The sequence below is a fragment of the Bolinopsis microptera genome, chromosome 2, assembly GCF_026151205.1.
Source record: "Bolinopsis microptera isolate Bmic1 chromosome 2, MBARI_Bmic_1.0, whole genome shotgun sequence".
Taxonomy (NCBI): domain Eukaryota; kingdom Metazoa; phylum Ctenophora; class Tentaculata; order Lobata; family Bolinopsidae; genus Bolinopsis; species Bolinopsis microptera.
In genome coordinates, this window is record NC_087073.1 from 18,638,521 (window position 1) to 18,665,778 (window position 27,258).

Genomic DNA, 27,258 nt, shown 5'->3' on the forward strand with positions numbered 1-27,258 from the left:
AGCCAGCTTAAGTCAGACAGATCTAACTAATGAGGGGGTGTTATGTGACATGTGTATCTGATTTTATAGTTCGGGCTGGTAGTATTGTGGGCCCTGGCAAGACACCCTTTTAGAATCTGATCTCATAAAAAATGATGGAGCCACTTTCAAAGAGTTCTCGAGAATTTCGGTGGGCCTTTTGGGGCATGTTGAGGTCATATAGCAGGAAGGGTAATGTCAATATTCATTCTGAAGAAAGAGAGCTATTTAGCGACCCCGGCCACGGCCCTGATATGATGATTCTCCAAAAAGTTGTATATTGTTTTCACTGCCACCTGGCCTCCTATATACTTTGGTTTTTAGTTTATCATTAAATTGCAAAATAAAACTAAATTGCTTAATATTATCCTCCATAGTCATCACATTACAAATAAATAAACATGGCAGTGTTAAATGATACTGTGTAAACACAGTTTAAACTTAAACTTTGGCATCACCCGGCCCCTGACACAGCTATATTATACAGTAGAAGTACTATTATAGCAAAAACGTAAGATGTGCTTCTATTACGTTGAAGAGGAAAGTTTAATGTGGATACTCACCTATTACGTAGGGGTCGGAGGGTGGGGTACTTGAAAAGGCTTACTTTAGTGTAAATTATCACAATAGCTATGTGTAACTCAAGAAAACTTTAGGCGCCTAGGTCCCTCAACTTTTACTCGTCATTAAAAGGCTCCATTGTTTGCTCAATATTAATAAATCATGGAATAGATTTGCAGTGTTAACTAATTTAAATTAGTTTAATTTAAATTAGTTTTATGTAAATTAGATAACCAGGTATAATGTATATTGGTAGCGTTGTCATAGCGTTTGAGCACCTAATCGACCATTAAGTAATCTTATCTCCAACCTAAATCAAGTACTTCCATCAAGTACTTTCATTAAATACCTTCACAAGTATTTGCAACTTTTCTTTCCTCCTTAATAACGGCTCAGTGGTTGGATGTGCACATGTTTCGCAAGGTTTGAAGCAGCACATAAGTAACTTTGAAAACCAGAAGTAATTAGGGTTTGGAACACAGAAATAATTTCTGTGCTCTGCCATTGCGGTGAACTTTGAACCCACAACCGCTTTCGGCTTCATCTCATAGGTTCTCTTTTCTAAAGGTTGTGGGAAACATCTGACAAAACTCACGTTTTTCCGGTGACAGAAGCAGGGAAGAAGTCCTTGTGGAAGTGACGAAGGACAAGGTAAATAGGTAGACCTCAAATTATTTCGATACAACCAATTTCACGTGGAACAAGGCCGTAATTGTGATACCACGCATGCGGCATGATCAACTATCCAGATCTCTATTATCTATAGATCGAATCATGGCACTGACGAGGAGATGAACACATTTGTTTTGACACGTGACAGTGATTCTGGGTTTTGATTGGTCAATGCTGGAAGCTGATTAGTTAATCGCTGTCCGTTGTCAGAAACCAAAGGTTCACCTACTCACCAGAATCCAGCTCTACTGAGCCACAATTGGCCATTTTAGCGGTTCCTTGGTGACTGTCGACACATTTTCAATAATATCCCAATATAGTTCTGACATATAGTAGCATGTTCCAGCGCCCAATAAGCACATGTACTCTGTCAACATGAAATATCCAAGACAAGCCGGGAGGTTTCACTTTCTAGTCTGATAACTGTCCTGCTCATAATGATGCGTGTGTAGAGCTTACTGAGGAGGAAGAGGGAGAGAGGGAGAGAGAGAGAGAGAGAGAGAGAGAGAGAGAGAGAGAGAGAGAGAGAAACCAGTTAATATAAACATACACATAACTAAACATTGATCCAGGACGTCATGACATTCACTCTTCAGGATATCTCCTGACCCGGTAAAATCTTTATTTTGACAAATTTACTACAATCCCAAAACTATGTTGGTGGTCTGCTGCTCATTAGATGTTTTCAACTGTAGCAGATATGACTCTTAATACCACAGGGATTACCGGGCCGGGCCGGATTCAAAAGTTCAAATACCATTCATAGCCAAATTTTAAACATGTAGATTTTAAGTGTTTGACCGTTTTATTCTTGGACTGTTTTAACTGTTTACCTTTTCAAAGAAATTCTACATCACCTGCCAGTGAAGAAGGACAAAACGGTCTCAAAAATAACGAGTGCAGTCTGTTAAAAGTTACGAGAATTTAAAATTGATCTGCTCGTTCAGGCTGGTGGTGCGTGGTTGTTGATGGTAACGTTGATTACTATGTGAAACAATTACATGACAGACAAGCTAAACACTTTACATCACTCTATTGTGGTTTTTATACCATCTTTAACATTTATTTAGACGTCAACGATGTTCAATTTGCTTGCACTTAAATTTATAGGTTCGTTTTTTATTTTTAAATGAGATATTTAAATTTAAAAGAGCCGGTTTGACGACGAAAATTTATAATTTCAATATCTATTTAAATTTTCGAGTCCTGCTTTATCCTATTTAATCTTTTAGCTTTATCTTTTTTGCACCTAATGTTATAAAATACCTATAATAAATTTCTTTGTAGTTCTAATAAAAGAAACGCTCCATTGATTTTAAATGCGTCATCAGAACATTTAACACCTAACCACCCCACTCAGCTCACGAGACCCCAAAAAACCTATTCTATCTATTTTTATTTGCTTTAATGCGTGTTAATAAACTTTTAGCAGACTAAATAATATGCAATGCTCTCTCACAATGGAACAGTATATCTTGGTTTGTGACGTCTGCTCTCTTAAAAGCAGATGCCGGTCCATTAAAACCTAGAATTACATTCAATGGAAGAGAGATAGAGCACGCGATACTGTTATATTGTCTACAATAATTTACCATGATGCAGTGCGCACCGCGAACCTATAACATGCTACTTAGATTACTTTGAAGTTCAAAGAATGAAAAGTCAATTGAGTAGCGACACCCACCTAGCATTCCTTCCTGGATCAAAGAAACACGAACAAACAGTAATTGTAATGATTATCTAACAGTATCGTACCTACTACAACCACTACCCACTACCCAGACACCTCTCTCTCTCTCTCCTCTCTCTGTTAACAAGATACCATCTCGGTATATTAGAGCTGATACGTAAACACTAAGTACAGGGAGGTGTATCGGACAATTATCAAGTCTGGAGATACCAGGTCCAGAACCGGTGATGATGATGATGATGCAGGGTCCCTGCCCTGTGTATTATGAATAATAGAACTTACATTTAACTGACCTGGGTGGTACCTGATTTCATTCTTTATAGACCTTGACCAATTACCATGGTACGTGATTAAGTGAAATGAGTCATGATGTGGCGGACTGGGAGTTTTGGGCAGGCAATATCACACCTTTGACGGGATCCATTCACACTTCACCTTTTCACGAGGATCATGAACTTAAACCAGACTGTTATCTTGAAGTCCACACAAGCTCGTAACTTGGGTAAGTGAAGTAAGACTAAAATAAGAGGTTGTTGTGAGCTCCGGGACATGCGTGGCTAACAGACCGAGACAGCTAGTTGGAAAGCAGCCAATTCTAAAGAAAACATTACGACATCTGTTAAACGCATCGATAAACTGCCCGGCCTATGAAGTTGCGTTGACAGGGAACAAAACAGTGCAGAATTCATTTCCCGCCGGGTCAATTCCACCCAACTTAATAACCCCCTGGCCATCTTAGTTTCCGCTCAATTAAATGCTTTTTCCCGCTTTCGTGCGTTTGGTCATGTTCAGACATCAAAGCATCTTTGAAAGTATTTCTGAATCTGATGTCACTTTTCTTGCAGTGTGCACTCAAAAGTAAAATTAAGAGTTGGAACTTGATATAACTGTTAAAGCCTCGGTTCTATTTACTGGGCAGATTTAGAACAAAATAAGAATTAGAACAAGATTTAGAACAATACGATTCTACTATTTTTATCAACCATCGAGTACGGAAATGACGTGAAAGGTGAGTGATGATTTGAGTACACCCCGTCTGTTAATTATAAGGAAGGAACAGTGAATTATTTTGTTATCAGCACGGAAAGAATTCTCTAGAAATTTAAAATGCCAGTAAAATGCCAGTAATGAACGGAGTGTACACTAGACGAGTACTTCATTGCTAGTTAACATTGGTTAAGACGAAGTTTAAGCTGTCGGGGACATGCTCGCTGAAGCTATAGAGTTAGCAGGCAGTTTAAGCTAGATGACCATGTACATGTGTAATACTACACATACTATTGGTTATGATTGATGGTGATCATGTAGTCATGAAAACGACGTATCAAGAGGCGACTTGCTTGTGACTAGACTAGTTTCGGTTTTTTACGGCCATCCACAAGGGAGTATTACCTAGCAGATTAAAATTATGATAAATTATATCAGAAATACCATCATAACTGAACTGTAGATTTCATCCTAACTACTAGTTATGTATGTTAGCTAGATGAGCTGTACTACTACTAGTTATGTTTGTAACTATGTAAGCTAGATGAGTACTACTATACTACTAGTTATATAGTTATATAGTATAACCTAGATAAGTAGTAGTTGCTACTAATGGGCGCAGTAGTGTGTGATGAGAAACCCCCCTCTCCACCATATGGCTACAAAACATAATTATGTGTGATACATGTTATATAAGATGTGATTACATGGCATGAAGTTAGGAGTGGTGGGGAGTGTGTTTAAGAATGGTGCCAGGTGTGCGACCAAATCAGCTCCATCTCTCTCTCTCTCTCTCTCTCTCTCTCTCTCTCTCTCTCTCTCTCTCTCTCTCTCTCTCTCTCTCTCTCTCTCTCTCTCTCTCTCTCTCTCTCTCTCTCTCTCTCTCTCTCTCTCTCTCTCTCTCTCTCTCTCTCTCTCTCTCTCTCTTGAAGAGTATAGAATCATGTGTATCACATGTGCATGGTATCCAGTCATACTACACACACACACACACACACACACACACACACACACACACACACACACACACACACACACACACACACACACACACACACACACACACACACACACACACACACACACACACACACACACACACACACACTCTCTCTCTCTACCTCCTACTCAGCTGTGACGGACTGGGGATCTGACCGGGTCTAAGGTCGCATACTTAAAAACTACACTGACAGGCAAAAATTCTGGAAGGTATTCTTCAGAATTGTGTCGTTAGTATGCAGAGCACAACCACGTGACGTGGTTTTAATCGCTTCAGTAAAATGTTAAAATTTTGCAATATTCTGATAAAGTTTTTCTCGTGTTGGCTGGCCCCTCTGTACCCTGAAGTTTACATATTTTAGGGTCATACAATCCGGGCTGAGTTAATGAAATAAGTACTTTAAATTACAATAAGACTCGGGGGCAGTGTTAAAACACACCGAATGTTTTGCGATTAAATTTACACGATAAAAACTTATACAGCCTCATATTAGCAGGTTCTCCGAGCAGCGTTACAACGGGAAGCGGGAAAGTCCTAAACTTTCCCTCAAAATACCGGCCAGTACAACAGCCACAGTACATCAGCACCTAGTCAGCTGGAATTCATCACCGAGCTCACAGTCTATTTGGAAGTAGCCCGACACTACACTTGCTGGGCTTGTGTGCCCGGCCTTGTAACACTTCAGCCCCGGTTCAGGGTACACGTTCCCCCAATTTGAAGCACCCTGAACTACTGTGCTCTGGATGCCCAGTTCTGCCGGTATATGGAATGCAAGGCACACAGTGACGCACATGGATAAATAACTTCAAGTTTCTGCTGTCTGTGCAGATGTTTAACTACGAGTCAAGCCTTGTTCTTGATGACAGAAGTAAATCACTTAATTTCCCGAGGCGCGCGGTAGCTTGGGCTGAATAATAGATTATTCTGCGTGTAAAATATTAATGCTATATTAACATTCTAAGTTAATATTTTGCCCAGGTTATATTATGGGAGACCTATACGATACACTGAATCTCCTTCTTCTGCAACGTGTAAACAGGCTATATCTCCCTATCATGGTGGATTATATGCCGGACGCGGAGGGGAAGGATATGAGGACAAAGACTGTAAATAATTAGTTGGTAGTAGTTAGAACCGCAGTTGCTACTCTAAAATAAATGGAACAAAGCAGGGCTGTAACCACTCACGCTAGTCATCACGCGTTGGGAGGACCATGGGAAACGTGTGTACGACATAATTGAAAAGAAGCCAAAGTCAGATACAAGGCCAAATTAGATATTTTTACACGTGTATCGAGTCACGTGACCGTGCTATTAAGTCACCAACAAAAGTGCTGGAACAAGTCCAGATTGGGTCACGTGAGTCCGGTCACACCCAGTTACGCTGCTGGTGAGTGTGTCTGAATATTTAGTATAACAGGTGGTGAGTGGAGCCTGAGAATCCAGGCTGACCAATGGAAATAGTAGACCAGTCAAATAGTTCTCTCTCTCTCTCTCTATCTCCCCGGAACTCCGGAACATCATGTTGTCATCGCTCAAAAATAGATAGTTTTAGGGCCACTTAGAACCCACCACTGACTTTAAACCATTATTTTGAGTAAGTCCCAACAAGTGGTAACTGGTAATATGTGGGCACGTCATCAGTGTGAACCATATTGGTTGTGGTGCAGCAGTTGGGTAGCAGCAGGTAAGGCGGGGCGGGGTGATGACTAGTGGTCACTAAAGATTGGAACTACTGGAACTGTTCTAGTGTAATAGTAGCCTGGTCACTGGTCTGTGGGCACGTGGGCTGGTGTCACGCTTCACTGGACCAATCATTAGTGAGCAGATCAGTCAGCACTAGCACACTTTTGTCTGTTATTGGGAGAGAGAGAATATTATTTACTATGATTCTCTCCCTTCTCTCAGTGCAGACGTTAAAAGTGTTAGTTTGCGAACAAGCGTCTGGCATTTAATAGAAAATGTAGTTAATTAATTAACTGTTGATTATCCGATTAACAGATTGATAATAGCTTCTAGCTTTAGAAACTGATGATTCACTGCCATGGTACGAGGATAATACAAACTATGCCAGATGGCACTAGTTACAGTAACTGCTCATGCGATATAGCTTGTAACTCCACCTACCTGATCTTGAGCCATACAAATAGCGGTACAGTCACGACTATTTAGCGATTTCAGCCTCCTTTCTGGGATTATATTCCAAATATACCTGTTAACTCATGATTCCACTAGCTCTTACCGACGAAATATACGCAATGCAGATGATCGAGCGTAATGATTATAGAGTATATTATAATCGTTACTTGAAGAGAAGGTTGTGAGTTTGTTTTTAAAGCTGATTAGCATGTATCTTTGAAGACGCAGACAGTGTATGGAGATTGTAAGTATTGAGGCCAAACGTGGTTGTAAATTTGTTACGTGAAGCATGTTTAAAATATTCAATATATTAGCATGTTTGAGCTCAATTGACAAAACCAAGATGACTCCAATACATTTTATAGTGAATTCACTTTCATTATGCATAAATGTAAACATATAATCTTGACTTTAAAAACCATAAATCGTGAAAGTCTCGTGGCTTAATCTAATTGATGTATTTCCAAGAAATGGAATGAATCCCATTCATAAGTTACCGGTGTAATTCATTGCTCCGTAAATCATCAATGCGTTCCACATTACTCGAAGCAGTAGAACTGTGAACGATATTGCAAATTAGATTAAAGAGTAAGGGTTGAATTTGCGGGATGTTATCATTGGAAGTTGGTAGGATCTTATTAACGGCTCCCGACTAACTACCAACGATAAAATCGCCTCGCACTCTCCTCTTATCAGGCTTATTTAAGTATGCCGTAATTCGGGGAGGAGGTGCCATTTCATTGTTGGTGTAGAAATGGGCATGAAATGGGTCGGTTATTGCACATCACCTCCCCGCCTGAACTTTGCCTGATTATGTGTACTAGAGCTAGGAGATATAACGCCTCTGACAGGATTGTACCCTCAAATTACAGTACACAGAACAATTCTCTGATAAGCCAGTTTTAATGGGGAGTGGCGAAGTGATGTGAAAGTCGTGTTGCGCTGGCTATGCTATGAAATCATCTACTGAGTAGGTTCGGGCAGGTGAAAATCAGGTCTAACCACCGTCAAAATACAATCCGGTTTATCCGTTATCGTCTAGTTTAGCAGTTGATAGGACACAGCAGACATTGCTGAACAACAAATTGGTCTGCTTCCCTCTTCTTCACCAGAGACCTCATCGAAAATTGGCCGGACTCCAATTGGTAGCCGCAAATATCCCCTAACCAGTCATTACACGAGACGTCAAACGTAGACGGAGTGTTGCAATCGACAGTATTTCCTCCAGATCTCAATTGCTATATGGTGAGCGATAATTACAACTGTTTTAATATTTTTAAATAACGTTACCAGCGACATGACTGGGTTCCCGACAGAAAACCGTTTATACGCCGCCCAACGGGGAGGAAGAATTTAACTTCGTAGATTTTAAAAATCGAGTTCAAGTGAATCTAGATCAAATTATCCAAATAAATGTTCAAGGGATTTTGAAATAGTTTCTTTCGAAATAATGCTTTTTAGGATCGGTTGATGCAAAAAGTTTGCCAATTGTTCCAGTCTTATTTGCAGTCGCTTTTAGTTCATGTTACCAATAACAGATTACATCCACAAAAGTTCGTGCATTACAGAAAATTAATCTCATAATCTTGACGGAAAGTAAAGCCATTTAATCTTGAGCGGAACATTAACTTCTACAAGCAATGTTAAGCGAACTTGATGAAATTTACTTAACATCAGAGCATCAGCGTCTTATTTCTCAACGAAGATCTCAAATAGAATAATTTTAAACACATTGGGGTGAACATCTCAACGACCCACCAAATTCACCCACATATTTGGAATGCGGAACAAGACGCTTTTAAAATGGTGCTTTGCTCGGTACCGTACTGAAGCAGGTAATTTATCCGCATTTTCTAACAAATTAGCTCCCCGTTTTACTTGGCGCCGGTATTTACCCTGTTTCAACTGTTTACATAGTTATTTAACTTAATCAATACGTCCACACCGTAATCACAGAATTTAAAATTGAACTAGCTTGCAATATAGTTTATTGAGTAGCATGCTAGTACCCGGATACACTATATGTTCACAATTTTACATTTGTACCAGTAAATTGGCTGGAAGGACTTTTCTAAACAATTCATGAATTGGATTTTTTAAATATTGGCTCAATGAAAGAGGCGCCTCTAATAAACCTTTGAATTCATCCTCTTAGCGAGAACTCTGCTCTAACCGAACACGACACGTTGAAGTTAGGGCGGTAGAGGATCAGACATAAAGAAGAAGTTTTTAAAAGACCCACAATTATTTGTTAGTATTCTGTGAATACATGTGATTTTATTGACGCAAACCGAATCAGTACAAGAAGAGGCCGGCAGCATTCAGCAGAGTAGGGCCCCCCCCCCCCCCCCAACAAGGCAGGATGATTGGGTAGTCTGAAGATGTAGGAGCGAGGCAGAGGGAACAAGTCTGGTGAGGTAGGAGCGAGGCAGGGTAAGTACAGCGGAGTCTGGTAATGCAGCAGCTCAGGGAGGTAGATGAGGGGTACTACAGGGTAAGTCTGGGGTTCAGGAGCGAGGCAGGTGGAACTACAGCTGAATCTATCCTCTAGTCAGCTGACGTGACATTTTCTAGACGACTCAACTTTATACCCATTCCTACCTAGCTACCATAATAAGACAATTTTCGGGCAAATTTATTATCATTTACCAGCTAGGCTCTCTAGTCGTGGAGCGAATAATTGAATTGAAGTTACCTGCGAATCAATCATAATGCTTTCTGCAGTAACTCAATATAAGCGAATCATGATAAATTGACGTCCGTTTCATGATTTTAAACTTTAAAAGTGCAGTTGAATCACACAAGAGTTCAAATTTACAGGATGTCCATGTCAAATAAATCATCCTGATTCATTAACTCCATCTCTAAATAAACTTTCAGCACCGTGCATTTTAAAACTTCAAGTTCTAGAAATTCCAGCAGGAGTGGGGACACACCATGTCCTAGTCGCTACATCAGTCTTAAATCTTAATGTGCACATGGCACAACAAAACGCGCACGAACAGTCCACATCTACCAATAGCAGGGCCCCTCTTTTTCTTCTCGTCACTATCTCTCTCTCTCTGTTTGTAGACCTACACACGTTGCATGTAGCGTGTTGGGAGGATGAGCAGGGAACACAATTGCTAGTATATTTTAAAAACCCCTCTCTCTCTCTCTCCATGATACACGTCGAATTAAGTGTGTATAATTCTCATCTTTATATATATGTATTTAGAGATTTAAACAGCCTCTGTGCTGGAACACGAGACACATTTCTCCTGTTTTTACACATGCACACAGTTACAATGCTGAAGAAGATGGGGGCTGTATATAGCTGTAATGCTGGGAGAAAGAATGCTGATTTTTCTGGTGTAGTTTCGGATAGTGAGAGCAATTTAGAGTGGAGCTATCCTGTACCTGGTATCTCGTTATTATATTGGTAGCAAGAACACTGGAGACGACAACAGCGCTGGTGGGAAAGTTTTGAATAATTCAACAGGAGAATTTGAGATAAATCGTGTATTATCATATCCGGTAGTACTAGTAGCAGTTCCGGTCAGATTTGATTCTAGACATAATTTACATTTTGATTATTAGGCCAACCGTGACCAAATAAAATATTCTTATGATAAAATCTAGAGAGAGAGAGAGCTTTGGATCGCTTCTCCATAAAAACATGACAATTTAAGAGAAAGTGTGTACTATCCGAGAGCCATTCAGGTATAATTGGATTTTAGACATATCCGATAATTTGCATTTTGATTATGAAGACTGTTACAGGATCATATAATATAATAACGAAGGTCTAGACAAATCTTAAGTCTGCTTCTCCATAAAAACATGTAGAATTTGAGAGAAATCATGTATTGTCTGTGAGCATTGAGCAGTCACAGTCGACTTGATTCCAGACACATCGCACATAATTTACATTTTGATTATCAAGCCAACCTTGACCTGATCATATACAATAACGAAAGTCTAGATAAAGCGATAGTCTACTCCTCCATAAAAACAATAAGGCTGTCCGTCATTTAGGCTAGTCTTGAGCGCATACCATTCAATATTCAACAATTGTCACTTAATATTCCGTCGAGGTCCGTCGTTCTAATAACGGCAGAACGGCCCGTTCTGCCGTTACGAGAACGGCAGAACAGCACGTTCTGTCTAAATAATAAAGTATACCGTCTCATGTGGTGCAACGGAGTAGTTTTTGAGATGAACACTGGACACAATCATATATTCAGCTTTTAAGTAGTTTTTGATGGACACAATATATCGAGTTATAATAGAGAGATGTATATTATGTAGAAATAAAAGAGTTTCCCCACAGTAATTGTTCCACCAATATTAACGTAATATTTCGTACCAGGAGGACCCCATTACCCGATGAGCACAATGCCCTCATATTGTTCTATTCAGTGGTTCCAGTCAGCTGGTCATTTTACATTTCGATAATAACGTGTAACGTGTTGCACTGCACGTTGGCCATGCAGTTACACTACACTGATTCCAACGTCGCCTTTGTTCGTCCTGACAATGCTCCTCCTCATTGAGTCGGGAGGGGCTAAGGACGTGTTATCAATTGAATATATTGAATAATATATTCTAATATTGTAGGTATAGCCTTACAATTGGTCGGACAACCTATAGTATTAATACATGCCTATATTATTATTATGCCCATGCGATGTATATTATGTTGCGAGTAAGTGCAGATACAGTGTAGGTTGAATGAAAGAGCATGGTCTACCCACTCTTAGGTTACTATTAATGAAAAATGTTTTGTAATAGAAAACATTTATATGGCCACATACAATAATAGAACATAGTTTACGAAACAGCACATGGTCATCGCTAATTGAATTTCAATACACAGTATATCTGACTGTTAGTTAGTTGGGTCTCTCTCTTCCTCTCTCTCTTTCTCTCTCTCTCTCTCTCTCTCTCTCTCTCTCTCTCTCTCTCTCTCTCTCTCTCCTCTCTCTCTCTCTCTCTCTCTCTCTCTCTCTCTCTCTCTCTCTCTCTCTCTCTCTCTCTCTCTCTCTCTCTCTCTCTCTCTCTCTCTCTCTCTCTCTCTCTCTCTCTCTCTCTCTCTCTCTCTCTCTCTCTCTCTCTCTCCCACTTGTCACGGAAGAGAGGTCACCAGGGCAGGGACCAGAGCAGGAGACACATAGTCTGCAGAGTACACCAACACTTAGCACTTCTACTTACACCAGGGACCACTACTTCTAACTACTCCAACACTTCACGCTTACCACTTTAAACTATAACCCACGTGCCAGAACTCCACACTTAGCACTTCTAACCACATTCGCACAACTCTTATCTTAACCAACAATCCATACTTAGCAAATTCAACTTGAGCAGCAATTAAGTAGTCAGCGACCCAACTTCACCAAAACTCCACACTTCACACTCCATATTCAGTGCTCTTTTAAATTCAGCACTACGGACTACACCAACGTTCAGCACTCTTGACTATACCAACAATACATACTTAGCACCCTTAACTAGGGATAGGTACACGTTCAGCACTCTTAACTATACCAACAATACATACTTAGCACCCTTAACTAGGGATAGGTCCTACTCTATTGGACCCAAATATAGCTCCCGGCCCCCAATCTAACTATACCAACAATACGTACTCAGCACTCAGGATTCTTGGCACGGCCCTAAGAACAATAAATTCAGCAGAGGTTGAATGATGAATACAAAATTGGATAAACTAGGCATGTGCTTACATAACACATAATGCTTGAATGACTTAAATAAAACGTACATCTGCATCTGTCATCTTCGTTGGGTATATTTTAATGTCGAAGCGTGTAAATGTAATAAATGTTAGAATTTATTTATTTATTTATATGCAAATTGTAATTTTAAATGCAACAGGAAGCGTACGCACGTTACATGATAACCTCCGTATATTACCGTGTTCCGTATTCATGAAGCCTACTCAAGAAATCAGGCCAGGGCAGTAAGGCAGGGGCACTATACTCACGGTAGTATGTTGGCATTATTAATAGCGTCTCTTGTAATTAATGTAAATCATGACGGCAGCATGTGGGAACAATTGTAAACAGGTGGAACAATTACTCTAGACACGACATACATATTGAGCATGAAACAAGGCCGGCCGCGACTTCCAGTGATCATCTCCGTTTAAATGTACGGTGTAAATAAATAAAAATCGGTGTAAACAAGGCGGGGATAGGATCACTTCTAATTTTTATGGGCGGGAGATGGGATCATGCCTAACTTTTACTGCTCCCTGCTTTAACTAGTCAGCTTTACAGTGCTCACACGTAACAGTAAATAACGTGACGTGACGTCACAGTAAATAACGTCACGTATGTCACAGCAGACTAATTACAATGTAAATGACAGTTGTTTTAAAAAGTGTATCATTTCACCAACCTTATTAAACGTGTCACGCTTGATCGACTCTGAGCGGAGAGCCTAAAGCTTTAGACACTTGTTGATAGTGAACACCCTTCTAACGGGGAGAATGCATGTTTGTAGAGAGTGAACACTCCCCATTCTACCTAAGGTTCGAAGTCCTACAAGCTGCCACCTCTAACGAGACCACTAACTGGTGTGCCTATGGTGGCTCACCTCGACATACTACCGTTCAAATTTCATCTCAGTCGTGAAACTGTTGCCACTGCCACACGCACCGCTCCAAATAGTTCTTCAGCTCTCTCCGGTTATTTGTTATGTTATATCCGGATACTTTTAAATTGTATGTATCCTGCCACAGTGAGCCTGTCAAACAACTATTTTCATTGATTACCGTGACGAGCTTTAATAAATAAATTAATTCTAACATTTATTACACACTTTAAATGATGAGCAGAAATATGTTTAAGTTTCTAGGGTGTTATCTTGACATCGATACAGGTTTTCATTCATGCTGATTGCTGAACATAAAATTATAGTAATAGCGTAAAACGTGACTTTCCTAACTTCAACGCGAATATATGGCACTGGTTAAAGTTAAGGTTAAACATTAACTTGAAGTCACGAATTTTAAATCATGGTTCATTCAAGTGTGAAACATCGCTAAGTTATATAAATATGTAGCAACCTTCAACAAGCTTTTTATAGAGAGCTTTAATCTTAACAAGTCACGCTTGGATGGCTTAAGCATGTCTTTATTGGGTGTGTATTTAGAGTCGAAGCGTGTTATAAATACTCGAAAAAATATTATTAGAATATAGAAGAATTTATTATACTACTTCTAGAATTCATTTTGTGGAATAAACAGCATATTCGCGAAGTAGTTCCTGATGGTCATCTCTTCTGCTTTAATCATAATACAAGTATCCGAGTAAGTTGCTTGGAAAACACCCACTGCACATGAGGCCTGAAAAACAAAAGTAAAATACTGACGGATTACCTAGGAGAAACATGGAAAGATGTGTATCAGGTGTCTTGACCATCCATCCTATGCGCGTTAAGTGGTTCAATAGCATAATTCCAGCTAATAATTAATCCTAACAATAATTATATTCACCTTGAATAGCTTGAGCTGAGAGTGTTTCGAGTAGGGCTCTAACATTTTACAGAACTGACGTTTATAGGCCATCTCTATGTATGAATCAGAACAGTTATAGCTTTATAGTCAAAAGAGTCAGATGATATCATGGTATTGAAGAATGAAGACCTAAAGTGAGCCTTCCAACCATTACCATCGTCACTGGTCAAGAAACTGACAAGCGTACTGCGTAATCAGGCTTAAGATTTTTCGCTAGCCCGTCGGCCGTCGGGCTTTTAAGTACCTACTACTTGCTCAACTAATCACAAAAATTAGAGTTGGCATTACGCCAGCCAAGCTTATTTGTATCTTTATTAAAGAGAGTAAATCTTAATACGCAACATTATAAGAGTCGACAGGAGGCCGGAATAAAGTATTTTATGAGCCAACAATAAAGCGGGCCTTTAGAAATTATACCGAATACAAATTGGCCCCTGTATAAAGTATGTATAATATCGAGTAAGACGAGTATTTTGGGTATTTCTGTGCACCTGTGTCCTGTAGTTAAGAATGTGATATCACTACACAAAGTGATTGACAAAATGTCACAGCTGTCACCTATCAAGACGTATACACCACGCACATCACAGCTGGAACTCGACCGTCAGTCAGGTCAGGAAAACGCAATTCTTTTAATCCGGAGAAAACTCCTCTCTAGCCAGGTCAGGAAAACGCAATTCTTTTAATCTGGACAACACTCCTCTCTAGCCAGGTCAGGAAAACGCAATACTTTTAATCCGGAGAACACTGCGACTGCTATCTGTGATTGGAGGCAGCATGTTACTCCGACTCTAAAACATGTATCACATCATGTACACATTGTGTTTCTATCTCGACTAAACTACTCCGAAGTAGTCACCGTGGTGTGAACAATTTGACAAGCTATAAATAATCGGAGAGAGTGTCTGTGTAAGTGTAGTAGTGGAACTGGGCCGGTGTAGTAGTGGAACTGGGCCGGAACATGAATTATAATGTTCGGGGGAGGATGACGTCAGGGTTGGAGGAATGTAGAGGAACCACGTGATCAGCGGAGAATGACAGCACTTCACAATTCACTTGACACGGTAAGCTAGGCTCCTGTTACGGTTAAGTCTCCCCTAACCCAACAATAATTGGAGCGTTTTTTAACACCTTATTTTCCACAGGCTCGGTACACACAGAAAGGACAATTCGGACAGTAATGATAATTAATCTTAAAGCGCTTAGTAATATCTAAAAATATGTGCTGCTTCACACAGATCCCCGAGACCGAGCCGGCAATGCCAGCTCAGTCTGATAATGCTTGATAGGGCCGGAAAAGCAATGCGAGCTGCTTTCTCTCTCTTGCTCTCTCTTGCTCTCTCTCTCTCTCTCTCTCTCTTTCCTTTCTCTCTCTCGCTCTCTTTCTCTCCGATAGTATATGTTCAGAGGGAAAACCTTTGATGTTGGGATACGTGAACCGGCGCAATCTCTCAATATTAATCAGTGATAAAATCATACACAGGACACAATCACAAATTATACGTTTACATCGGTTATGAAGCAAGTAAATGAGGGTAAAATTGGGGGCGGGGCACACGGAGCAGGAACAAAACAGTCCTCATTGAGCTCATCTCACATGATGATAAAATCATTCTAATGACTTCAGGAACATTAGCAAACCGTTTAAACAAACCGTCGTCTCGTGCAAGACAGTGAGTTTGACTCTAATTTTTACTGGCTTCCTGGGAAAACTTTATAACTTTAACGAGGGTCAATATCCCCTGAAACTTGTTAACACTGTATTGACAGGTCATTATACCCTCTAAAATATCGACAGTGTGCAGTTCTAGAGTTGAGTGCAGTAGCTGCGTCGTCAGCCGGCCTACTGTAATAAGTATTCCCTACGTCCCAGCTAGCTGCAGAGTACATTCCCAACGGATACAGAGTTGTTAGTTACAGTTAAACCTAACGTTACACTATCATGTCAGGTCAATGTACACAGCTCAGGACACATTTTGAATTGTTGAAATGGTGTGCGTGTGTGTGTGTGATGAAGTAATACTAATAGCTCCGAAATTAATGACTTTATATGTAGAGTATTGTGGTGTTTGATGTGTGCGGGCCAGTGAATGTACCAGTATAATTACTAAACTGTCTTAAGTTTGATTGATTCTATTGATGGTGCTATCAATCGGAGATAAAGCTCGAACTGAGCTGGGCATCTTAAGATGCTAATTTAAAATATGTCAAGGATAAAATTACAGTCCTGGAGCTCTCTTTATCGACATTCACTCCGTCCAGGATCTCAGAGCGGCACATTGCAGACAATATATATATATAATAATTACAATATATATATATATTATAATGGACCTGTCATGATCAGGACAGTAATTTCGCAACCAAATCGTTCAAACTTAAACGGACGGTCCAATAAACAAGTATTTGGATCTGACCAAGTCCACTTTTAATATGGTGCTTATTAGTGGAATTGTGTGGCGTTCATTTTCTGAAGCTTTAGAGCAACATTTTCATGGCAAAAGTTGTTCTGCAGAAGAATATTCTCACTCCAGTTTTCTGTTATTTAAGTGCCAAGGAGCCAGGCGTATACATATCTATGGAAATAGCTTTACAGATACACATATTGTTGTGAACCAGAGAGTTACCATTACTTTTAAAATATCTAAGTTCTATTCAACATTTTACAATTTACTAATAAAATGTACTGACCTTTTTAATCTCGTTCGATCATCCAACTGACCAGATCTGCAGTGAAATGGATGTGAAAACAGGATTACTTTAAAATAAAAAAGCAATCGGGATGTCTAAAATTTTAAATCCTGACGTTAACTCAATTATTACAACTTATCTATTTAAATCAAGAGAGTTCACAAGAAAATCGACTTACTTTTTACTCGTTGAGTTTGATTTACAATTCGTCGATCCTGTTGGTGAAGGGACAGAGCTTTTATTGGCAGACATTTTCTATATCATCACATTCCTAAAATAACTTTTTGTTACGAATTGAGTGTTAGTTAAAGAAAATCGATCCATCTAATAACCGGATAACAATTCAACATGAAGAAGAATAGCGAAGGATGAAATCATATTTTATGTGATATTCCTAGACATATTTACCAACGTTCAACACTCAACCGAGCCTGGTGTGGCCTTGCACATGTAACCAGCAGTTCAGTTTAAAATTAATTTTCCGAATTAAGGAAGCTATGCCATTAGTGTTTCAATACCACAGTACAAAAGCTGGAAATTAAAAAATAATTGAACTAGCATCTAAATAGAAACACGTACACTTTATACAGAAGATAATCTATATTATAGACGGAATTCTTGCCATAAAATTTTCCTATTCTACATATGCATCAATCAGACACACAAACTTCCAAAAATATTTTGGAAGATTAAAATTTCAAAATTTTAGTAGGTAAAGTAAATTTAAATTAACCAAAATACATTGGTTTATCAATTTAACAGAGAATATTATACCCACAGCAAGATAGCAAAATCACGAAAGTAGAAATAATATGATCAAAATTCAAAATCCATGCGCCATGTGCTCCTGGGGGGGGGGGGTCAACCTCATTTTACCTCATTTTACCTCATCCCAATTTTGCCTTTTTTGGCTGGCCTCGTGAGGTAAAATGAGGTAAATCTCGGCAAAAATTTTAACAGGTAAAATTCTCTAAATCGTCAATTTAGTCACGAAGGAGTATGGAAGGAGTTCTAAATGTGTGCTCCGTTAATATAAACAGTAAGAAATGGTTAACTTTAGTCGAGGTCTCAGGTCTCTACAATGTCGGGAAGTTCCTGCAGGAATTTGCGCATTGCGCTTGAAGCGCAAGATTCACAGCGCCAAAAGCGAAGGTCGTAGAGACATGAGACCTTGACTAAAGTTAACCATTTCATACCATTGCTATAAGAGTATGCCACTTTCAGAGTCCTGAACACACTCCCATATCTCTTAATCGTCAATTATATGAATTTTACCTGTTAAAATATATCATCTTTTACTGATATCATTTTAGTTTAACACTGTTAGTTTTAAAAAAGAAAATAATACTTCACACCAAACTAACACACAATATGAGAATATAAAAAGGAAGGTTTTCTTGGTGACCTGGATCGAGCATCAAAATAGTGTACATTGCTACTGTCATTGTCAAGACTGAAGAATAAGAGGGTCTAGTTGTGGGATTATGCTGGATAACAGATATGATAAGTGGTAACATCCTACAAAAGAATGTTAGCTTACTAAAGAATTTTCCTCTTACCGAATCATACAAGAAGTTAACTAAGCTCCTCCTAGTCCTAAGCATTATCTTGTTTCAGAGGGAATGAGTGATTTAAAAAGATGAGGCCGAAGAGTTAGTTGTGAAGAAGGCATTTGTACTCTGTAATTTCTAAGCTAATTTTTTTCGATATTTTTAGCTATTTACTGATCTTGTCTTGACGTATCAGTAAGAGATCACTGGACCTCGTTTGCGTTAGTTGTTAGTCATGTTATGCTGATCCAGTTAGTGACGAGCTATAAAGTAATCATTCGACCTCATTTAATACTGATCCTATCAATGACGAGCTATGTCTACCTTAATTGGAACTTGCTGACTGCATTGGAAAATGGAGAACAATCGAGAAATGATAATCAGTGCCAGGATATAATCAAAGTTGAATTTGGAATCCAAGGAAAACCTTCCTTTTTTATATTGTCATATTGTGCGTTAGTTTGGTTTGAAGTATTATGTTAAAAACAAAAATTAACAGTGTTAAACTAAATTGATATCAGTAAAAGATGATATATTTTATCAGGTAAAATTCATATAATTGACGATTAAGAGATATGGGAGTGTGTTCAGGACTCTGAAAGTGGCATACTCTTATAGCAATGGTATGAAATGGTTAACTTTAGTCAAGGTCTCATGTCTCTACGACCTTCGCTTTTGGCGCTGTGAATCTTGCGCTTCAGCACAATGCGCAAATTCCTGCAGGAACTTCCCGACATTGTAGAGACCTGAAACCTCGACTAAAGTTAACCATTTCCAACTGTTTATATTAGAGGAGCACACTTTTAGAACTCCTTCCATACTCCTTCGTGACTAAATTGACGATTTAAAGAATTTTACCTGTGAAAAATTGGTGAAAAATATGGGCGTGGCCCAAGTCAGTATTATACGAAACCGTAGAGATACAAAAAATTTTTTTGGTTGTTCCCGACCCTATAGAGCAACTAATTAGAGGTGATATCTAATTATTTGAACGAAATGTGGTTTTGTGAACCGCCCTTTATTCTACAGCGAATCATGAACATTGAACATGTACATAAGAACTTAGAATTGTATGAAGTATGAGTTTATATGAGTAATTTATTATAAAATTACCTTTCACTATGCAATTTCGACTAAATTCATGTAGATATCCAATCCAGTTCCATGCACAACTGTTGTTTACATTTGGTCTAGTTAGACACAATTTGTTTCAGAGTGACTCGATAATCGCAATATCAAATTAAGATATTATTTAAATGGTCCATGTCATGCAATGCAGAAATATCCTTATAAATTGGCAACTGCCAAAGTGACACTAAAGTTATTGCTAATTCCTTTAAAAACTTAGCAAGTGCTATTTACAATATCCTAATGGATCATGGGAATTGAAATGTTCAATTTTCTTTTCATAAATAATAATTATAATGCGAAGTTTTATTTACCCCAAGTTTGGAGAGTAAGTAGGTTAAACTGGGAATGCCCCTTCCCAGGGACCACATCACCCCTAATAAACCATTAAATATCATGGGAGACCATGCACAGCCTCGAATTATAGTATAATGACTTCGAATAAACCTTTTTTGTCTCTAAAAAAAGGCTTAGAAGACTAGATTTATTTACCTCATTTTACCTCATTTTACCTCATCCCAATTTTGCCTTTTTTGGCTGGCCTCGTGAGGTAAAATGAGGTTGACCCCCCCCGCTCCTCCTTCAAACAAGGTAACACACACCTCACATAATTGAAAATAAAAATTTATGAAGAAACGGGAATACTATTTTATTTTTGATAGAAAAATGAACGTTTGAGCATTCCCACGTATGAAAGCTGTGAATAGTTGATACGTGTGATGACTAAAGTGTGGGATTTTTTTCATTCTTGGTGACATTTGGGTTGCAGTTGGTCATTTTGATTTTACCCAAAAGTGTTTAGGTAGTTAGCAAATACAAACAAGGGCAAATAAAAAATGAACTGGAGACCACCTGCACCATGGGTATTGGGTAGACTATAGGAGCCTTATACATACTGCATAGTGACATCCCAGAAGTACAACGAGTACAATTAGCCATTACACCAGTGCAAATCAGATGAGAAATAGAAAGGTGCATAGCTACCATGGTAACAGTGTTCAAAAGCGCACATGCAAAATTTCAGATCTCTAGAACCCAAATTTAACATGGTTTTTAAGGCACCTGAATATGGCGATTTTGGGTTTTTTACCGAAGTGCTGGCTCGTATTTTGCGCAAATTTCTTAAAAACCTCCACAAACTATTTCTTATTCCTGTCATCTTTGATGCCTGAAAAACAGTAAAGGGGGTATAATAGTATAGGGGGTAAATAGTATAGTGAGTATAATGACGGCGGTCGTGCTTGCCATCACTGTGATTATTATTATTTAAATACAATTAATCTAGGGCTATAATTCTAATTATACCCAATCATGGGGTTAAACTGAAAGTTGAAAAGTAGTTGAAAGTAGTACATTCTCACATTTCTTGTGCTTCATCCTATGTGGGAGAGGAGTGTAATTTACCGTACTTTATAATCCAATTCTATAAAAAGCAGTACTCAGTGAGTACCTGGGCCGGGGTGCCATTGTCTCACGTCACAGTACTTGACTTTGCACTTGTTAAATCAAGTCTCAGCTACTATAGTAGTTGTAAAACACACAAGCACTTTCAGATCCACTTAAACGAGGAGAAGACGATTTCATCCGAGGAAACTCAGTCCAATGATACCATCTAGAGATATGTATTTGGGGTCCTAGGTAAGGCAAGAATTATACACAATTTTGTGAAGTAAAAGAACCGACTGTTGATCATCGAGGGTGCTTTAGAAAAGCTTTCAGGTGATATGTGTGATATGTTAATGATTTACAAAACGACCTGTTGTGTCTTACTTTAAAATTAACATGTTGAAAGTTAGTTTTTTCGACGGCAAACTTGCTTCTGGTTTCGAGTGGTTTTGCTTTTGATACGTTCAGATCCTTTCCAGGCTCCAAAATATCGTCTGTATCTCTTGTTTATAATAAAATAATAAAACAACTTTTTTTTTTGTAAACTGTGTCGAGACAATCAAACTGTGGTAGCATTAGAGCATTCGCAAGCATTTTACGATATTTGATAGGTAGTAATCCCTTACATAGCCCCAAATTCTTTTCATAATCTTCGTTTTGATGAAATCGATATGGAATATGAAATTTAACTTACTTAAACAAAAATAAATGTGGGATTAGAAAAGATGACTTATTTTACCTTGCACTTTGGCTCACTACAGATGGAATTATGGCAGAAAGTCAGAAAATCACTGCGATTGAAAAGCTTCAAATGCCAAAAGATATCACTGGAGTGAAAAGGCTTTTAGAAATGGTTGAAAAGTTCAATCCCAAGCTATTCGAAACCACAAAGCCTATACACCAGCTGATAGAAAAAGGGGCAGATCTCAAAATAACAGACGAACACAAGCAAGCACTCAGACATTAAGAAATCATAAACAATGAACTGTTCCATCTGGTCCAAGTCGTGAAACAAAGACGTCAGCAGATGCATCAGGAGGCCTTGGAGCAGTATTACTCCACAAATATGACAATTCTTAATTGCCCATCTGTTATGCCTGTCGGAGCATGAGCATAATAGTGAAAAAAAATGGTGTGCACCTGCAAATTGAAAAGGATTGACAAGCTCAGGTCGTTGCTTGAGCAAGATTCCACCATGGTACGTGTGTGGGACTGGGAGGACCTTCACATGTCAAACAGACCACAAGCCTTTTGAAATATGGTTCGATAAAAAACCATCTGAGAAATCTTAGGTGCACCTGCGATTTGCATGCAATGCAATTGAACGAAAAGAATTCACGTGTGTGCGTCGATAAATTCAGTATTAAATAAGTAAAACAACATTTTAAATAAAACAAAATTGTAAGTAAAACAAACTTTTAAGTAAAACAAAATTTAGATTATATTGCCATATTGCAAAAAATAATAATATCATAATAAACCTAGTCAAACTTAAACATCCGATAATAAACTCATGAAAATTAGATATATTATGTAAAATACTTTTTTACTATATATTAACGGGTGATACTCATAAAATATTTGTTTCAACTCGGCGCGCATCTTGGCAGGTTATAAACCTACAAACTCTATACTACTCGAACATTGATCTCAATCATAAATTTCTATCATATCAGCGCGGCCGTGCTAGTCACTTATTATAATGTCAGCGCCGAGCCTAAACCTATTCAAAAATAAAATAAAATTTCTAAAGCAGAAGTGAAAGTTATTTTAAAATACTTTCATTAACTGGATTGAATTCTGAAGGTTTAAATTTCATAAATCTATAGTCCATAATCTTTGTTTCATTTTGTAGCCCTGCCGCGCACGAGTGCGCGGCTTCGTTATTTGTGACTTTCGCCACAAAACCAATTCGTGCAATGATAGGGGGCTACGACGTGATACAAATAATTACATGTTGGCATATAAACAAAATTTTAGTTGCGCATGTTCTGCATGAGACCAGAAACGGGAAAGTACTTGGACTAAAAACGGCTGGCAAAAGGGAACCAGTTGCTTGTAAAATATAAAATATAAAATGTGTCCAGTATGGCGCAAATGCATCATTTGATAATTTCTCGACGCTGTCGTCGGGGTGAGAGTTATCTGAACCAACTGCATGCCCCTACGATTGCGTCACCACTGGTGAGCAAGCATTTGTTTGTTGTTTAGTTGTGTTGGAAGGGAACATTACTTGATTAATTCATCCATTAGGATTTTAATAACGATGAGCTAAGATATACCGTTCATCTTAGACTATTGGATCAATCTTATTATATGATTAGATTTTATAAACGAACCTGGCATACAAAAGATTGTAATGCGGAGGTTGGCTGGCTCTTCTATAATAAATACGACACTCCAACTTACAGAATGCTTGCTAGAGATAAAACAAAATATTATCAGACTATACATGCAGCATGAGTAACTGGTGGATAAGCCTTCGGTAAAAACGGATCCGGAAAAGTCAATGCGGCACTCGGGTCCTTGGTATTGTCGTCGGTATATTGTCCATTATTTACGTTCTGCTTTCATAGTTCAAACAATAGTGAGCTCTAAATATACAGCTTTAAACCGATTAAGTATGAATGAATGAAATACATGACAATCCGCACTCCTATAATTCAAAAGCATGAGTAACTCGTAGTGATGTACGATTTCTAGAAAGTTTAAATTAAATTTGGCGCTCACAGGTCCTCGTGATCATGTGATCGCCCGCATAATGTTCTGTAAATGCGCAGGGCACCTTCAAGCTTAAATTATTCACCATACTGAGGCAGTCAACCAACGCGCGGCTTTATTTTTATGATATGATATGTTTTGATTGTTATTAATAAATACCAAAATTTAAATTTGTTTTACTAAAATTTGTTTTACTAATTAACGGGTGATACTCGTAAAATATCTGTTCCATATATTGGACCGTCGACGAGTCCAACTCGGCGCTCGTCCTGGTAGGTTGTAAACTTACAATATACAAGCCTGTAAGAGCTTTATTGTCATACGTTGTATGACCCGCCGCACACGAATGCGCGATTCCCCCTGTATCGTAGAAACTCTACTACAGTGAAACGACCGTGGGTGTCACAACGTGATACAATTTTTGTTGTGATGTGAATTTGTAGATTTTAATTTTGTATCTATTGAATTGGTTTATTCATTTTTCGAATGTGTCTATCCTTATTATATAAGACAATAACTAGACAAGTACCATTGCTGAAATTACCTGTATACTGTTTGAAAAATGACATTGATACATTTTAATACTTTCAACACTACTATATAATAAATTTAAGGCTCTTATGATGTAGTTTATGAAGATTTCAAGCCTTATGTTATGTGTTTCCCTTCGTGTCCAAAAGCATTATATAATATAATACACGTTAAAAAGTTAAGTTAATAGTTACCGCAAGGGTGGTAAAGTCACATTTAGAAGGTTGTAGACTATTTGACTGTTTATATTAACTTCCTCGATGACGTGATCGTCATCGACAGAAAAGCTATAAAATCTTTACTTTCAAAAATGTTTTTACTTGTTGTTGCGCGATGCACTACTGGGCTGCTCCGCGCAGCCAATAATGCCTATCGCAATAATGCTGGTGGCATTAAATTGTATTTTACTTTAAAAAAATTAGAGTTGGACTGTTCTGTGTACATTTGTAAATGCTAATTTAAATTTTTATTACTTACTATCTTCACAATTACATTCACACATAATTGAACAACACGAGACAAGCGGAAAACAAACAAACGAATAGATTTCAAGCTTGTTAAGGATCGCTGCTTGAGATCGGAGATTTCAAAACTCCAGTTTGACAGTTGAAGTTCTTTTGTCAAACTTTGGTACGTGTCATACTTGAGTCAAGAGCACTTTAGTTCGACAGAGTTGAACCTTAAAATAACTAAAACTAGCCAAATGGATTTAAGTAAAATACAATTTAAGTAAAATACAATTTTTATTTTCCACAGAAGAATCAATACATATTGAATAATAAATATCCGATAATTCCATTAATAATCATTAAAAGTTGCTTTGTCATTTGTAAAATCAAAAACGAAAAGCCGTACGCTGAACTGTGAACGCGCGCGGCGCCTTTTCTGCAGCTGCCTAGCTTCAAGCTTGTAGCCGCTAACATCAAAGCCGCCGCGCGCGCCCAGTGCTGGGGTGCATTCTCATTAACAATTAAACTTGGTCAAAGATAGTTATATACAATTCCTAAATTAAATCAATAATCATGTTAATATGAGTATTCAACACTACTCGACAACAAATATTTGCCGGCCCATCAACAATTCAGTCGCCGAAACAAAAATCAAATGTTTGCTTTTTCGTTTCGGGGACTGTTTGAACTCAGTACTATATCCGACTAATCATACTTTATAATGGTTAAAATACAAAGTAAAAAGATTTTCCTCGATGGGCCGGCATTCGCAACCGCGAAACGTTTTGAGTACGACAAACGATGACACCACCACCAGCCGTTAATTAATAAGTCCATTGGTGACGGGATAAAGTTAAAGCAAGATGTGTAATTTCATATTGCCTATCACCTGTCACCAAAGTTACTTTGCATATACTGCTTCTAGAATCTAGTTACACGATAGCGATCTCAGTTCCCAATAACGTGTGACCCAACAGAAGGGATTGTGGAAGGACACGTACATTTTTCATTAACACGTGCCCTGATTACCCCCTCCGTTGAGCTACTATACGGGGAACGTTGACCGCCAGTCTGCACTGTAGTCAGATCGTTAATAAATTTTACTTTAAAATTGGTTGCCGGCGATGGTGTCAGTGAGAGACGTTAAGTTAGGTGAACATTGGTGCAAAAATATAATAATATACTAGTTTATCTCAAAGTTAAAATCACTATTTGTTAAAGTATACAAACAGTTTACAGTTCTATTCAAAAGAACAAAGTCCGAGAGCAGAGAGAAGATTTGGAGACTATACACGCATATGTGGGGTTTAAATTTGGTATTAGTAATTTTAGGGTTCGACCGAAAATGTTGGTCGGTTGGTTAATAGGGAGCAGTCACTGTCATTAGAATTATCAGATTAGGAGCAACAATTAGAATCAAATTGGACATATTGTGTATTGTGTATTGTGAAATCAGTGAAACCTAGAATGGCGGTAAAAATGCTAGCGCGCCTTGTTATGCGCGCTAACATACTAGCTGCTGAAAATAAAGAAGTATATGCATGATAATGTCGTTTGGCGGCAGCGCCTGCCGATACCTGGATTATATTGTGTTTAACTTAGAATTCAGTGAAATTTTTGTCATTCCATTCAGCACCATACCTGTTTTGGGCATTCATCAATGACTTTTGTAATTTATTCTTAACAGAAGAACAAGAGGAATTAAAATTAAATGAGCCAATTTTACAAAACTCATTCCACAGCCACACTGATTTATAGATGAATTGTTTAGTTGGAGAAGGTGTGATTAACATATTGTCTTTCCTATGAGATATGGTGAACAAAGAGAACATTGAAATTGGTACTCTTGTCTTAATTATCTTAAAAAATTCCATTAGGCAACGTAGTCTATATAGGTTCTCTACAGCTAGTAATTTATGTTTTTCAAATAGAGGTTTGGTAGACTCCTTAACATAAAAATCGCAACCCAAACGTTGGGAGCCGAACGGTCTAACTCTAGCACATGTTTTGAATTTGTCTACATACCTTTTATGGTCTCCGAATAGAATTCTTATACATTTCTTCTGAGTAATAAATAGTGGTTTTAACTGGATATTAGGAATACCTCCCCACACAGAAATAGCAAAACCGAGATGAGATTCAAAGAGAGAATGGTAAATTTGTTTATATAGTGATTCTGGTAAGCATTTCTTAATACGGTAGATACGTCCACAA

General features: G+C 38.3%; 2 protein-coding genes across 4 annotated transcripts in view; both read right to left on the reverse strand.

Annotated features, from left to right (window-relative positions):
• The window catches only part of LOC134811164 (circadian locomoter output cycles protein kaput-like), a 37,872-nt gene extending 20,303 nt beyond the window's left edge, over nt 1–17,569 (reverse strand). For both annotated transcript variants that reach the window (XM_063817902.1, XM_063817901.1), the window contains exons 1-2: nt 17,458–17,569; nt 17,280–17,315 (exon numbers count right to left, since the gene is read on the reverse strand). In XM_063817902.1, coding sequence (XP_063673972.1) covers nt 17,280–17,315; nt 17,458–17,531 — 110 coding nt within the window. In that variant the 5' untranslated portion in view covers nt 17,532–17,569. The remainder of the gene's footprint in view (nt 1–17,279; nt 17,316–17,457) is intronic.
• The window catches only part of LOC134811172 (actin-related protein 2/3 complex subunit 3-like), an 87,981-nt gene that overhangs the window by 35,302 nt on the left and 25,421 nt on the right, over nt 1–27,258 (reverse strand). The gene's annotated exons all lie outside the window — the stretch shown is intronic.